At 37.7% G+C, this 16450-nt stretch overlaps 2 protein-coding genes across 12 annotated transcripts in view; one reads left to right on the top strand and one right to left on the bottom strand.

Moving 5' to 3' along the window:
- The first annotated feature begins 479 nt into the window (after nt 1-479).
- On the top strand, nt 480-7499 carry SETD9 (SET domain containing 9). Its single transcript, XM_002744962.8, has 6 exons — nt 480-624; nt 2029-2396; nt 3516-3639; nt 4034-4149; nt 5013-5118; nt 6962-7499. The coding sequence occupies exons 1-6, from the start codon at nt 527-529 to the stop codon at nt 7047-7049; spliced, it is 900 nt and encodes a 299-aa protein (XP_002745008.1). The 5' UTR covers nt 480-526; the 3' UTR covers nt 7050-7499.
- Nucleotides 7500-9388: 1889 nt separating this feature from the next.
- The window catches only part of MIER3 (MIER family member 3), a 30861-nt gene continuing 23799 nt past the window's right edge, over nt 9389-16450 (bottom strand). For all 11 annotated transcript variants that reach the window (XM_078365492.1, XM_035291554.3, XM_035291556.3 and 8 more), the window contains exons 11-13: nt 13692-13819; nt 13468-13610; nt 9389-13360 (exon numbers count right to left, since the gene is read on the bottom strand). In XM_078365492.1, coding sequence (XP_078221618.1) covers nt 12903-13360; nt 13468-13610; nt 13692-13819 — 729 coding nt within the window. In that variant the 3' untranslated portion in view covers nt 9389-12902. The remainder of the gene's footprint in view (nt 13361-13467; nt 13611-13691; nt 13820-16450) is intronic.

The following is a 16450-nucleotide window of genomic DNA, read 5'->3' as shown; positions in this document are numbered from 1 at the left end:
GGGGCGCTGTCTGGGGAGGGGTTTCTGAATTGGGGCTGCTCCGGGGCCACGGAGAGAGGGGGAGAGAACGTCGAGAAAGAGGCAGAGCTCAGGGGAATGGAGGATGGAACACAGAGCGCGGCCGGGACAAAGGGGCAGGCGGGCCGTCGTGACACAGAAACGGGGCGGTCCGCTACTGGGATGCAGTCTCGACGGCGGGGTAGCCCGAGCCCGGTGACCAGTCGCTCACACCCAGGGCTAGCGCGTGTGCGCGCCCGCGGAAGCACTCGAGCGACTGGAGAGAGAGAAAGAGGCCAAGGGGACCTCCTTCCAACTCTACGCGGCTCTCGTTCAGAGAGCTGAGGTCAGGAAAGGGGAAGAGGACGGAGCCGCGGAGCAACAGAAGCCAGGCGCTGCCAGAGGCGCGGAGGGCGGAGCCAGGGGAGGGCGGCTGACCGCGGCCTCCGCTCCTCCCCGAGCCGGGGCGGACCCGAGGCCTCGATCCGCCTTCCCCGCGCCGTCCCGGTCACGGCCCTGCGGGGCAGCCATGCCGGGACGCCTGCTGCGAGGCCTGTGGCAGCGATGGCGCCGTTACAAGTACCGCTTCGTTCCCTGGATCGCGCTGAACCTAAGCCACAACCCGAGGTGAGAGGCCGAAGCGGCCGGACGAGGAGCGCCTGCCTTCAGCTCCCAGATGCCACCAGGGCTGCGGGACGAAAGCGGAGAGCCGGTGGCTGACTGGAGGCCTGAGGCGGGCGGGGCCTGAGGCAGGTGGGCGGGGCCTGAAGTGGGCGGGCCTGGAGGGCGGACCCTTAGGCCGCGGAGGGGTTTAAGGACCGCTGGGCAGTGGCGGGCGGGGCCAGGAGCGAGCTGGCGGCCTGTAGCAGGCGGTGGCTTCAGGTGGGCGGGGCCTGTGGCCGTTCCCAGTGTCCGCCGCGCTGCCGGGCCCGCTAGGCCGGGTTCGCCTTCGGGAGCTGTTACCTGTTCTTCCCTATTGCTTTCGGCACTGACTGGGGCGCTTGTATCTGGGCAAAAAATGGAAATTTTTTAAGGGACCGCTCTTACCGCGTGAGAGTGCGTGGCCTTTTCTCCACCAGGGCTTAGTTAGGAGCTTGAACTTACTCAGAAAAGCGAAGCCAGGGTTTATTTTCATAGTTCATGGAAGTACTTCACGTGGTGAAAGCAGCCTAGCCCGGCTGTGAGAATGGGGTGGATTAGCTCGCGCGTTAAGAACGGGCAGAACACCACTCAAAGCAGGTCGGGATGATGGGTTTCGGATTGGAGTGCGTCCCGCCGGCGTTATTAAGGACGCACTAGTGATCTGCAGCTCAACACCGTGCTCACCAAAGAAGCTGACTGTGCCTCTCTGAAATCAGTGTCCGAAAAGTAGGGAAACAAAGCGCTTTCCCGAAGTTGCATACTAGGGAACCAGATCAGTTGTATCATGACTACCGAACTGTGAGGCGGGAATTACAACCTTTATGTTCAAATAAAAATAATAGTACGAAAAGAGAATGGTTATGAAAATAAGAGCTGCAGTTATTAAAGACGTTAGTACTCCTGGAGGGAATGTCACAAAGTATATGATGTTCAGTATGTCTTTGAAACTAAAAGGCCATTTTTTAAAAGCCATTGAATGTGGGGTCATTCATTCTCACTGTGATGACCTTCAGCTTGGCTGTTGGGTGTAGCGCGGGAAAGAGCTGAGCTTCGTTTCTGCCTCTGGCAGTCCCGCTTGCTGGCTTTGGGACCTTGGTCAAGTTCCCTAGCAACTCTGCTTTCCTAGTCTGTAAAAATGGAATAATGTAAGGACCCCACAGCGTGCAGTATAGAGTGGGCCTTTCATAAGTACTGGCTACTTGGGTGGGAAGTGTTGGGAGTTAGCTAACTAGAACTCCGCCAAACAATTCTTTTCTTAACGGTTTCCAGCCCTTCACACACAGGAGAATAAGCTTATAGTTCATTAAGGCCAGTAACCCAGAAAGTATGCAGATAGTTTGGCTTTTATCCGTTGAAGGGGTAGTGAATAGAAACTTTTCCCATTTTCAGGACCCTCCGATATGTTCCAAAGGAATCCAAAGACAAAGTTATCTCAGATGAAGATGTCCTAGGAGCATTACTGAAAGTTTTCCAGGCTCTATTCTTAAATGATTTCAATAAACAATCAGAAATCTTGACTGTGCTTCCAGAATCTGTTAAATCAAAATATCAAGACCTACTGGAAGTTGAACATCAAGGGTTGAAACTGCTTGAAAACAGACATCAACAGCAAAGTACCTTTAAACCAGAAGAAATTCTTTACAAGACTTTGGGTTTCAGTGTTGCCCAAGCAACTAGCTCATTAAATTCTGCTGGAAAAGGTGTCTTCGTTACTAAAGGATTGGTACCAAAGGGCGCGGTCGTATCTATGTATCCTGGTAACAGCACGATTAGTATTATATTTTGCCAAGCTTCTTACATATTGATAAATATAAGTTCAACAAAATACCCAGCCCTGTAATCCTTAGAGTAAGAGATTAAATTGAAGACTCGAATTTCCATAGATTTTTACAATTCTAATTTGGAAATTAACTGTTTGTAAATTGTTATGTGTTAGTATCCTGGAGTATTTGTTGGGATAAATGCATTTTTTTAAATGAAGGAAATCTTTCTAGTCGGTGTTTATTTACATTTAGAACATAGTAAGAACTACTTTGACAAATTGCTTAAAAAGCACTCGAGAAAAAAGTCTGTTTGGTTTAATTGATAGCTAATATCAAAACGGTATGGATCAAAACAAAAAATAGTGTTTAAACCCATAAATCACTAAATAAAGACCTTCCTACCCTTTCTATACTTGGAAAGTAAAGCAATTTCTGGGCAAAAGATCATTGACTAAATGCTCAATAGACTGCATTATGTGTTAAAGTAACATTATGTTATTCGGTATAGTGGAAAGTGTGTGTATGAATATTTGAGCCAGGTAGACCCAATGTTTTTAAAAAGTAATTCTGTTTTTGAATTTTTCATTCCCAAGCAAGGGAGTTTCAGTTTCCTGCTGTACAAGTAACCTAATTGTGTGAAGACTAAATAGAATAAATAAATTAATGCTAAAACAAGTTTAATAAATAGATTAACATGCCTGGAACATAGGAAGCGCTCAGTAAATATTTTCTCCTTTTGTTTTTTGCCAGTGAAAGGAGAAACAGCCTTAATGTCAGACATCTGTTCCCATATGTGTCTATATTATTTATTAGCAAAGTAAATTTCTTCAGACTCTTTAGATGTCAAGTCACATTCTACTTAAAATGTGTGTGTGTGTGTGTGACTTTGTAAAACTGAGCCTCAAATGTGACATTCATATTATCATTAACCAAGATACCCATATTCTCTTTTGCTGTGTGGATAAATTGATTCTCTGCTCTATCTGCTATTGGACATCCACTCTTTAAAAGGGGGAAAGTAACTAAAGAGAAGTAATCATGTTCCACAGAAGAGTTCTTATCACAATGTTTATGCTTTCTCATATTGCTATATTTCTTTGTCTTGTATAATAGGTACAGTATATCAGAATTATGAGCCCATCTTTTTCCAGTCCATTGGAAATCCATTTATTTTTAGATGCCTGGATGGGGTACTTATTGATGGGAATGACAAAGGAATATCAAAAGTTGTGTACAGGTAAGTTATGTCCATGTTCAAACTTAATTATAGGAGACAGAGCCACACTTACCACGATGGTTATTACTAACAGCATTTTTACTTTATTTTTTATAAAAAGAGATGGGGTTGCTGTGTTGACCAGGCTGGTCTCGAACTCCTGGCATCAAGCAGATCCTGCCATCTCGGCCTCCTGACGTGCTGGGATTACAGGCTTGAGCCACCGCACCTGGCTCAGCATTTATACTTTAAACAAAATTCTGTTTAGATCATTGCTGTGTAACAACTCAGTTGCCCTATTGAGTATATAAAACTCTTGGAAAAAATACACTTGTTTAATTCTAGTGTTAATTTTGTGTTTTTGAATTCTATTTTAAGATACAGATCCATTAGCTAATACTTCCACCTGTTTCAGATCATGCAATGGGAGGGATCGACTCGGCCCTTTAAAAATGAGTGATAGCACATGGCTAACGTCAGAAATTCATAACCCCCTGGCTATGGGACAGTATGTCAACAATTGTTCCAATGGTAAGAAGGCATCATGGGGCTGTGAGACAAGATATAGCAATGGCTAATTCTACTTCTTTGTCACATGACTGAGTGCCAAAGACAGTTGAGTATAACATATAATAAGCTAGTCAAGCCCTTAAGCAACTATCACTTTTAGAGGGATGATGTCAGAGAATTAGGGGAAATAATGATATACATTATTTATAATTCTTTAATTTACTATTTTTCTTCTGGTTTTGTAGTGAATATAGGCAACTGATAACAACCGCCCTTTTGATCATTATTATTTTAGCATTTTTCAAATAGAAATTAGTTGGTCATCGCCTCAAGATAGCTTTACAGATTAATGACTAGACTGGTATCTGCTTTCTGTTGCTAAGTTTGTGAGTCACTATATCTTCTTTAGGACTTGACTTTCCCATGGGTAAAAGTCTGATTGTTTGATTACATTTAACATGGGCTTTGCCATTAGTGAGAAACGAAGTCCAAGCCTGACTCTTTTATTAATATTTAATCTTTAACATTACTGAGCCTCTATTTTCTGATATATAAAAAGTGAACCATAAAACATACATATATATTATGTATGTTGGCATATATTATCCAAACATATGCTTATGTTATTTATGCAAAAAGTAAATAATAAAATGTTTTATATATGTTTTTAACTTTTTGAATATTTTATATATTTATGATTTACTACATATATATCTACAAATATAAATAAGTAAATAAAATCTAAGTGCCTAGAGCATAGTAGTAATTATTTTGAGCATGTTTTGATAATTTAGAAAAAGAGACATTAAGTATCATAATTCAATTCTGTTTTCCATGACCTTGTATAATGGCTCTTTTTCTAAAAATTATGTGCTCATTCCTAGACAGAGCAGCTAATGTCTGTTATCAGGAATTTGATGTGCCTGCAGTTTTCCCTATAGAACTGAAGCAATATCTTCCAAACATTGCCTACCGCTATGACAAGCAAAGGTTAGTTTGCTAAAAGAGCATTTCATATCTTCTGTCTTATGCTATACTTAAAAAAAAATAGAAGGAAAAGCTATGTAGAATTTGGGGTTTTTTTTTAGTGAAAAATTATAATTTAGATTTTTATGTTCATCACACCTTAATGTGTTAATGTGGGCTTATTTGAAATTGAAAATTTTCCTTTAACCTAGATCATTCTGCTTATTTTTACCCATTTTTATTCTATGGTAATACTTCATAAGTATCCACCTTAAAGTTTTTTCAAGGGATTCTGTTGTTTTTCCTACTCACAAAATCTTCAAATATATTTTTACTTTGATCATTTATAATATCATGTTCTCTACCTTGTATGAAAGCACCCAGTTGAAGAAAGAGGCCAAATTATACTATGATTTATTTGCCAATTTCACTATTAGATTCTTAATAATGAAAAAAAGGACTATATCCAGAAGACACATATTTTAATGTAGCATTTATTTTCTGTTCATTAAGTAGAAAGTCTACTGAGAATATTCAAATAACGATTTTAAAATGTAGATAATTCTGGAGAGCTAAGAGTCCTTTGTTAACAGTGATGTAGAAAGGTATAATCTTTATTATTTCACTGAGTTGCTAGCAAACTTTATTTTATATAGGATCTATTAAATTGTCCTTCTAAGGTGAATGATATTTAAAACACGAAATATTTCTTATACTTAAAACTTGAGGGGCTGGTTGCGGTGGCTCACGCCTGTAATCCCAGCACTTTGGGAGGCCGAGGCGGGTGGATCACGAGGTCAAGAGATTGAGGTCATCCTGGTCAACATGGTGAAACCCCGTCTCTACTAAAAATACAAAAAATTAGCTGGGCGTGGTGGCGCGTGCCTGTAATCCCAGGTACTCAGGAGGCTGAGGCAGGAGAATTGCCTGAACCCAGGAGGCGGAGGTTGCGGTGAGCCGAGATCGCGCCATTGCACTCCAGCCTGGGTAACGAGAGCGAAACTCCGTCTCAAAAAAAAAACAAAAAACTTGAGACCAGGCATAGTGGCTCAAACCTGTAATCTCAGCACTTCGGGAGGCCGAGGTGGGTGGATTGCTTGAGCACAGGAATTCGAAAACAGCCCAGACAACATGGCAGAACCCCTTTTCTACAAAAAGTACAAAAATTAGCTGGGCGTGGTGGTGCGCACCTGTAGTCCCAGCTACTTGGGAAGCTGAGGTGGTAGGATCCTTGACCCTGGGAGCTGGAGGTTGCAGTGAGCCAAGATGGCACCACTGTACTCCAGCCTGGGTGGCGACAGAGCCAGATCCTTTCCCCAAAAAAACAAAAACAAAAACTGAAACCTTGATAACTTTTGCCTCTCTGCATGTGTATGTTTGTGTGTTTATCAATTAACTTTTCTTAGCCATATACTCCAGGGCATGTTATTAGAACTTTGAAGGTGTACATGTAACAATATCTTACGATGTCCAGAAAAAAGTATTTTTAAAAATTCCAATTAAGTAATTTTTTTTATTTTTCAGAATATAAGATACAAATGAGTAAAAGAAAAACTATGATGTCATTTTAAAATCCTTTTCGTGATACTAGTTTTGGGGGCCTAAACTTAGAAACAACATTGTCAGAAGAAGTAATCAAGTTGTATAAACATTGATTTGTGATTTTTTAAATGATATAGACATACTCTCATTTAGAATACCCACATCAGGGATAAGTACTATTTCCTCATGGAAATCAAACATATAAACTAAAATGTAAGGAACCTGAGTAAAGTTACATTTATAAAACCCATATTGGTTATATTAAAAATATGAGGTTATATTTATTAATGTTCTACCTTTTGTATATTTTTCTTTTTGTTTTCAGCCCACTTCGATGTGTTGTTCTTGTCGCACTTAGGGACATCAAACAAGGAGAAGAGCTGTTTTCAAACTACTACACAGTTGTCAGCTAACTCTGTGAATCAGAAATTAGGTTTTCTACTCAGCTACTGAGTTAATTCTAAGTATTTTTTTGTTAATCACTTCTCTGAATTCTACCTGTAGAACAAATATTTTGAGACCTAATTGGAATAGGAATTTTTTATGTTTTTGTTGATATTATATTTGTTCCAGTTTCATGATAAAAGCTATTTGCTTCATTACAATTTCAAATTAATTTGTAATGCAATTCTAATTTTAATTGGTTTTCACCTAAATACACAATAGCTTATTAAATTAAAACCTACTACTTGAACTTATAATTTCAATTTTTCTTTGTTTATTTTGTAAGCTCTGTGGTGATTTATAAAATTGTAGCCCAGCATCAGCAGTTCTTGTAGTACTGCTGATGTGTACAAACTTCTGTAAAAATTTTATTTTTACAGAATCGAGTAAAAAATGTCTATTTTGTTCTCATGAGTAAATTGCTGTGTGTATATATAATGTAAAGATTGCTCTAGCTGGGTAAGGGGAAAATGTGAGGTTATTATACTATTGTCTTTACTCTTTGAACATTTTCACAGCAAAGAAAAGGTGAAAAAGTACAGGATAGTGTTGGTGGGAGGAACATTTATTCCGCGTGTTTCATGTCTTCATGTGGAGGCTTCCACTAGTAATGTTCCTAGCCTCTCTCTCCACCCACTGAAGGAAGACTGACTTCCTGATTGTTTGAATAATTAGGCACCCATGTCCTGTACCCTTCTAGATCCTTCTCTGTGGACTCTGCCTGCCAGCAGAAAAAAATGTAACCTGACAGTTCTCTGCCTTGTGCAGAGTAGCCTGCAGCCAGCCCATCCAGTGACAGCGAGCCAACCTGGCTGCAGCCTTGAAGCTACCTTCCCGTTTTATTAGCAATAGTTACTTTGACCTTCATCAACCTGACTCCAGCTCTCTGAGTTCCAAACTTGGATAGGAAAGAGGGTGTTCTTGATTGGGCTCCTCAAATCTTCATGGAACCTATATAACTATATTCTGACCACCTTCCTTACCATAAGCTTTATTCACCTAGTTCATTGCAATTTCAGTAGCCTCTCAATTGCCTTCCTTCTTTCCACTCCTATCCCCCTTCCACAACATAACGCCAAGTGTGAATTTTTTAAATGAGTCAAGTCTTGAAAGACCCTGCTCAAAACCCTTTTCCTGTCATGAAGTCCTTCGCATGCATTATCTGCTCATGACCTCAGAGCTGCTCTCCTGTTCTCCCCTTGCTCACTCCACCTGGCCCACACCTGCCTCCTGGCCACTCTTTGAACCTCCCAGGCACATTCCCACCCCAGGACTTTTGCACTTGTTCTGCCTGTAAACATCTTCCCTCAGATAGCCACAGAGCTTGTTCTCTCCCTTGCTGTCACCTCAGTGAGAAGCATGGCCTGATCACCCTATTGAAATTTGTAATCCCTCAATGCCCCTACCCATATGTTCCTCATTCCACTTCCCTATTCCCTTTAGCACTTACCACCAGCAAGCTCAAGAAGCATACTATAGTTGGAAATTATGGCCGAAATGACTCCTAGTAACCTAGATGTAACTAGGTAATCCTGCTTCCACAGGCTTTTCCATCTTCTAAAGCCTAAACTACTATGAGCTCTCATATGGCACTTGGTTGCATGCTTGCTGTATTCAAAATGTGTACTTGACCCCACTCTGAAGGCATTTCTGTCATGTGTCCATGACAGAGCCCTGTGTGCTAAGGTCCTTTGGTGTCTGAGAAGGAAGGAATGTAACCAGAGCAGAGGAGTCAAGGTTTTTGCTTTCCTTTTATCCCTTTCTTTGCCTCGTACAAACTGGGTATTATGGGCAGTCTGATCACTGCATATTAAAAATAGAACTACATAAAGCTCTGGTCAGAACAAATGAAATACAGGGACAAACTTGTGAAATAAGGCCAAGATAGGAGCTTTAGCTTGAAAAGATGTTTAGGAAAGATATGACTAGAGTCAATCAAACTATGAATAATATGGGTAAGGAAGACTAGTTGACTCTAAATAGACTGTCAAGTAATATTTGATCAAATTTCAGATACGTCTTCCTAAAAGTTACCTAAAACAGTGTTTGAAACATAATATTCGATAAATATTTCCTGAATTAAACTAAAAGTATAATCCTTACTTTGGACTTTGATTATACATGGAAAACTGTTATAGAGAATTTAAAGAAAACATTTAATCTACCAACTTCACTACCCATCATGTATCTTATTTATTACATGTGAAACCAATTTAACAGTGGTGTAATAGCTACCTATTTGGTTTAGCTTAAAATTCATTAAATAAAGTATCTATTTTTGGCAAATATTCACACAAACCAAGAAAAAAAAGATTCCCAGATTTTTATTTCTGGAACTGTACACCAGGTATTAAAGTACAACAAATACAAAATAATGCTAAAAAAAAATCAGTGTTTATGTACAAATATTAAAATCAATGCAACAATAGCAACTTCCTCTTGAACATCTGATACTGAAACTTGTTCTGATTGTCACTAATTTATCTCAGACTCACAGGGTACTTACTTCAAACTGGGACAACTGGAATCACTGGTCATCTAAGAGGTATATTAATATCTACGATATTTAACAATAAAACTAATAGTTTCCTCCATTTAGTGAAAAAATTAGGAACTTTTTAAAAAACATAGTAATGTCAATATTTTATAAATTATTTCAATTTCCATTTGTAGACAATGTGCTTTGAAACTCTGGGCAAACAAACTCTCCTTGGTGGTCAGGTTTATTCATTAGTTTACATTCAAAGTTGAAATATTCACTAGAGACTTTGGTTAAATTAAATAGTATTACTACATACTATTAGATCTGACGTTCTCAAATATTTACGACCCTCAACATTTTAAAAATTAAAAAGGAAATGATTGCACAACTCTTTGACCTAATTGTACAGATTTTAGTATTTTTTAAACAGTAATTTACATCCTTCAAGTAAATTCAGCAGTTGACCATGACAAGAGGAAAACTAAACATTTAAAAAAGCTAGCATGAAAAAGATGAAGTACAACTAACAAATGTATTGCTATAATCACAGCACCAGTTACACTTCTAAATGAATCCACTGTCCTCTTCAAATTCCCTGTACATAAAAGATATATCAGCCAACACTGCAATTGCTCACCATAAATTTTTGGTTTGTTCATAAGAAAATATTGCGGCAAAGGAAAAAAAAGAATTTATCACAGTTTCTTATAAGAATTGTGCTTAACACTTGATAATAAAGGCATTATTGTTTCTTCATACGACTGCAAATCAGTTGTTTTCTTGCTTCCAAACGCAATTCTTTTAATAAACAGTAACAAATTCTCTGTTAAGATGTTTAAACTGAGAGAGACAAAAAAACAGCAAATCCAGCTTTTAAAAGAAAATTCAATAAATAGCTATTTTACATGGATAAAGTCATAGTGGTACAATTTATGAATGTCACATCAAGCATGCACAAAAATGGTATTATACATGACAGAAGTAGTCAGAAAATATTGAATCAGATCTAAAAAGATATGAAGAATTTACACTTATATACAAAAATCTTGCAAATTATTGCCTCATTTTAACAAGGAATTAAAAGTAAACGTTACCAGCTAGTTAGCACTCTCTAAGAGGCTAAAATCAGATTGGCATTTAAAAATCTGTTAAACTAGCCAGAATTTATTTTTCTCTCATACCATCTTCTGGATTTTGGTCAAAAATCTTTATTTAAATAACTAAAGTGTCCATTCAACTTGCTGATAATCAAAACTTTAGATAAGAAACACTGTTTCTATCTTATATCAAGACCCCAGCAATGCATAGATAAACTGAATATATTACTGCATCAGCTACTGAGAATGGGCATGTTCATTTAAGTGCAACTGGTATTAGTATTCTTTGTGTAAATTATTTATACAAACCAGCCACTGTAAACCCAGAGTGAAAATTAAAGTTATAACAATGGAAGATTATGGCCAGTATCTTAACAAATTATAGAAAGTGTACTGATTTTTAATAAAAGAAATAAGGTTCAAAGTTTAGCACAACAATACAGCAATTAGAAGCTGACAACTTGGATAAAAATATAAGAAAGCAACACAGAGCCCAGGCTACCCATTATTTACTGTGTGCATACAGGAATGCTATACTTCAGATGTATAAATTAGAGACTGATTTTAAGTTATTAATTTAACTACTTTTTGTCCACTGTGCTAAACTAAATTTTACAGTAATGTGCTACTGCATAAACACTTCAAAGCAATCTTCATTAAAATGCTGCAAAGAAAAACAATACACGTCATCCAAAATGAAGGATGTCATTGCAGTTCACAGTTTGTATAATAAATACCCTCCCTTTCGATCACTAAGATCACTACATCCTATCTACTCATCAGCACAACCTTGAAGCAAATTATACCTACAAGTATCAGCAATGCAGCCAAACATTAAGGTTTTTTGCAAAGCAACTAGTAAAAATCAATAATTTTTATTAAGACAGTACAGAAAAGGTAATTCTCTATTTTAACAGTACTACAAAAGCAAAGATTACATCCTAATACTGTATTACACATTGTTTGATTCCCCTTATAACTTAAAAATGCATGTTGATAGCGCAAAAATGGCCAAAGTTTAGGACAATGGCTTCTCATTCACAATATTTGGAATAAAAATAAAACTGAGTTTGAGACACATCTGAATGTCTATCACTTTTTAAAACTTAAGTGGTAATGTACCATTCTGTTTCAGATAGGAACTCACATTTTTCTTGCCAACTCTTCAAGCTTAACAAAAAAGTTTAAATATACTTCAAGGTTCTACTGCATTAGGTATAAAATCTAGAAGTCCCTCTAAATATTAACGCTTTGAACTGCAGTGCTACAAACAACTTAAAAGGAGTCCCAAAATGTAAACCATTGAGTGGCAATATCCTAGGCTTTGTAGACTGTGCCTCTGCAAGTCGACTGCCTCAGGATAAACTAAATTATCAATGACCGGTATGATTTTTTAAGATTACAATCTTGACAATGGTGGACAAAACCCCATCTGAGTACCACATCTTTAAAATGCCAAATTTTTAGCCAATAAATGAAGTTTACACAGAAATCTCCTGGCAGTAACATGACCAATTCTGTGTAAGATAGCCCTGGTCTAGAATTTTGAAACAGGATCCAAGCAAGTGTCTTCATTATTTGCACACAGTTCCTCGTGCTGGCTTCCATAAAGATGGACTTGCTGTTTTGTAAACTGAAGTGCTCTAGTTGAATAACATGAGAGAAGTTTCCGTTTTTAAAAAATCCTTGCATGTTTGTGCAGTTTAAAGAAACCTACCCCTGCTTTTATTAATTAAGAAGATAAAACCAAAAAAATGCTACATTGAGCAGGGATTGGGATCGGTACCTGTAAACATTGTTATTCCACTGCATCCATTACGGCAAAAGGAATTTACACAAAAAGAAGCCACACCATTCAGTTCAGAAGATCTGTGCTGGTTTTGAGCTGGTGGCCTCTGTCTACAGGTTTTAAAATTGGGAGTGAGGGCAGTGGGAACAGAAAAGAATAGAAAAAGGGAGTGGGGAAGAGGTATTGGGAGATGAGGAAGAGAGAAGCAGAGCTTAAAGCTGCACCACAGAGTTCAATCTTAGTTCCCAACTCTGCTGATCATAGTTCATTTCCACATTTATGGATTGAAAAATGAATATACTCTTGATAAATCAAGATATAGTTCTATACATACTGACATCACTGATGTCATAGTGAAAAAGGTTCAAACTTCCAGTGAAAGACTATGCAAACCTGATAGCTCCCCTCAAGTTCACTGCTCCTGAACATGCAGTTTCCGGGCTCCTCACTCAGGTCACTCAGAGTGCAGGGCTGCATGCTGATGCAGAGCATGGGCACTGATGAAACCATTGGTCTCGCTGGCAGACAGACTGCCAAAGTCAGCCACCGAAACAGCCATTTTGGCACTCGTGATGTGATGTGTGTGATTTTCAAAGTCCACACCCAGGTTATTTACAGAAACTTCATTCATAAATGATTCAGGGACAGCAATGCCCATTTTCAATCTTTTTGCTGGTCTCTCTGACTCTTCACTGCACATATTCATAGGGTTTAGCTCCGAGTGATAAAATCCAGTCTCAAATAAATTAAAACAATCACTTTCCCCATTGCTGGGCAGGGTGAGTAACTCTTCTGTTACAACAGGCACATGATTAACTTGTCCACGGGGTGTGTTGCCCAGTGGAGGAAAGCTATCATCCAAACAATTCACATCCGTGGGGTCGCAGACGGTTGCTACACTGTTGGTCAAAGCTAAAAGGGAATGGAAACTGTTTAAGTAAGTGGTCCTATGAAATGAAACAGAGGACACAATTTTGCAACAAGCTGTACTAAACAACACAAAAAGATCTTCATTTTACCTGTCAAATCACTGGCAGTGAAGGAGTTGAGAATGTTTAGCTGTTGATCAGGAATAGGCTCAGGCCGATTAGAAGTTAAGGCTGAAGCATTTACCGTCCCACCCAAAGCTTCTGTTTCATCTACTAAACGATCCATATAGTCCCTGAAAAACACACACCAGTAATTTTATAACTGTACATCACAGTTAAAAATAAGTTTTTGAAGTTAAGCCCACAGTACTTACGTAACTCCAGGGTGATGGTTATATCGTTTTTTCCCAAATCTTGTCTGTTGAGCAAAGTAATCATAACGTTCAGATTTCTTCCACATATAGTAGAATGCTACACATTCAGCAACTGTCCTAGTTCTCACCTAATGAAAAAGTTGAATTTTAAAAAAAAACAAAAAACTCAACCATTTTTTGGGGAACTTTTTCTAAAACACCACAACTTCAATCCATGGGTCTTATTTTTCTATCTTCCCAATTATAAAGTTCTGAACACTTTTATTAGTGGAATGCCTTTACATTTAATAACGAGGCCATTTTCAAAAGCCCAAGCTTTTTTAAAAATCAGAATGTATTCGTTTATAAAACAATTGTATATCCAGAAATTATCTCACACCTTTAGGGAAAATCCTGCAACACTGGCATCCTTTACTTTTCTTCACTAAACTCTGTGATTTTGACTACAGTGAGAGTTAACTTTGGATTAACTAACCCCTGAGGGGTCCATAAATGGGTTTCATTAGGATCTATTAATTCACAAAATTATATTTAGATACATTTTCTGGGGAGAAGGAATGCAGCCTCATCAGATTGAGTTTCACTTTCCAAAAGAGATGAAGAACCCTTGGCCAACTGACCGACAATCTATAGCATCTGGAATTTAAGATGATTTACTAGCTAAAGGCAGGGCTTTCTCCCTCCAATATGTTTGGCTTTTAGATCCAACAGATTTTGGAAATAACAAGAATAAAATTTAAGCCTCATCAACTTGGCTCCACACCCAAACCAGGGTTCCTCTAAATACATACAGCCACAGATACGAATTCAGATGTATGAACAAAATTCTTCATCCTTATCCAATAAACACTTTCTCCCTTGCTTTATCAGTACCCAATAAGGAAGTTTCAGTATCTCTGTCCTGACTCCTAAGTTGTGATATAAGATTGCTAATAATAGAAACAAGCTTTTTAAACCAACAAATACAGTGTACCTTTCAATAAACATCATTAACTATAAGTCTTCACAGAGAATGCAGGCTTCGTGGGGCCACAGACCTTTTCTGTCTTATTCACTGATGTATCTCTAGTGCCTAAAACAATGTCTGGTAAGTGGAGTGGAAGGACATAACTGTTTACGGAATGAATGGATAGAGTAAATTTCATAAGTCATTACAAAACTGTTTTATTTTTACTTAAAAGAACAATGCAGACTTCTTAAAAAATGTTCTATCTATTCACTAAATTATACGCTTTATCTCACCTTTGAGAAACATTAGGTTTTCAAACAGAAAGTGTGAAATTTTCAACATCAATACTGGAAGGTCTAGCTAATACAGTAAGACAAGAAAAAGAAATACAAAGTATACAGATTGGGAAGGAAGAAATAAAATTGTCTCTGTTCACAGGTGACATGACTGCCTATGTAGGAAACTCCAAAGGATCAACAAAAAATCTCCTGGAACTAATAAGCATTTGCAGCAAAGTTTCAGGATGACAACTGAAATCTGAAATTTAAAATACAAGACCATTTACACTAGCACCCCAAATTAAAATACTTGGGTATAAATCTAACAAAATACATGCAAAATCTGTATGAGGAAAAACTACCAAACTCTTATTAAAGAAATCAAAGAACTAAATAAAGAAATATTATATGCTCATGGATACGAAGACACTTTACTGTTAAGATGTCAGTTCTTCCCAACTTGATCTACAGTTTCAGTGCAAACCCAATCAAAATCCCAGCAAGTTATTTTTGGGTATCAACAAACTAATTTTATATAGAAAGGCAAAATACCCAGAATAGCCAACATAATACTACAAAAAGATAAAATCAAAGTATTGACACTCCACAACTTCAAGATTTACTATAAAACTATAGTAATCAAGATAGTATGGTATGGGGGCAGGGGGAGAGAAAGCCCAACAGATTAAAGACAGAGCCCAGAAATATACCCCACAGATACAGTCAACTGATCTTTAACTAAAGAGCAAAGGCAATTCCATGGAGGGAAGAAAGTCTTTTCTACAACTGGACATCCACATAAAAAAAAAAAAATCTAGACAAAGGCCTTACTCCTTTCAAAAAATTAACTCGACTGATTATAGACCTAAATGTAAATGTAAAATTATAAAGCTCTTAGAAGATAACTGTAGAAAATCTAGGTGACCTTAGGTTTGGCAATGATTTTTTAAGATAAAATGCTAAAACTTTTACTCTGCAAAACACACTGGTAAAGGAATAAAAAGACAAGCCTGAAAATGGGAGAAAATATTTGCAAAACATATATCTGATAAAAGAATAGAATCCAAAATATACAAATAACTCCTTAAACTCAACAAGAATACAAACCACCCAATTAAAAACCGGGCAAAAGATCTGAATAAACACCTGAAAAAAGATATACAAATGGTAAATAAGCATAAGAAAAGATGGTCAACATCACACTCATGAGGGAATTACAAATTAAAACAATAAAGAGATGGCATTAAAAACTATTACAGTGATGAAAATCCAAAACACTGACACCACCAAATGCTGGTGAAGATGTGAAGCAATAGAACTCATTCAATACTGTTGGAAATACAAAATGGTACAGCCACTTTAGAATAAACATATTTTTACCATTCTATCCTGTAATCCTTACTCCTTTATACTTAGCCAAAGAAACTGAAAACCTACGTCCACATAAAAACCTATATGTGAATATTTATAGTAGCTATAATCGTAATTGCCAAAACTTGGAAGCAACCAAGATATCCTCTAATAGTTAAGTG

Source organism: Callithrix jacchus, chromosome 2, assembly GCF_049354715.1.
Source record: "Callithrix jacchus isolate 240 chromosome 2, calJac240_pri, whole genome shotgun sequence".
Classification (NCBI taxonomy): Eukaryota; Metazoa; Chordata; class Mammalia; order Primates; family Cebidae; genus Callithrix; species Callithrix jacchus.
This window is presented reverse-complemented; position numbering and strand designations above follow the sequence as displayed.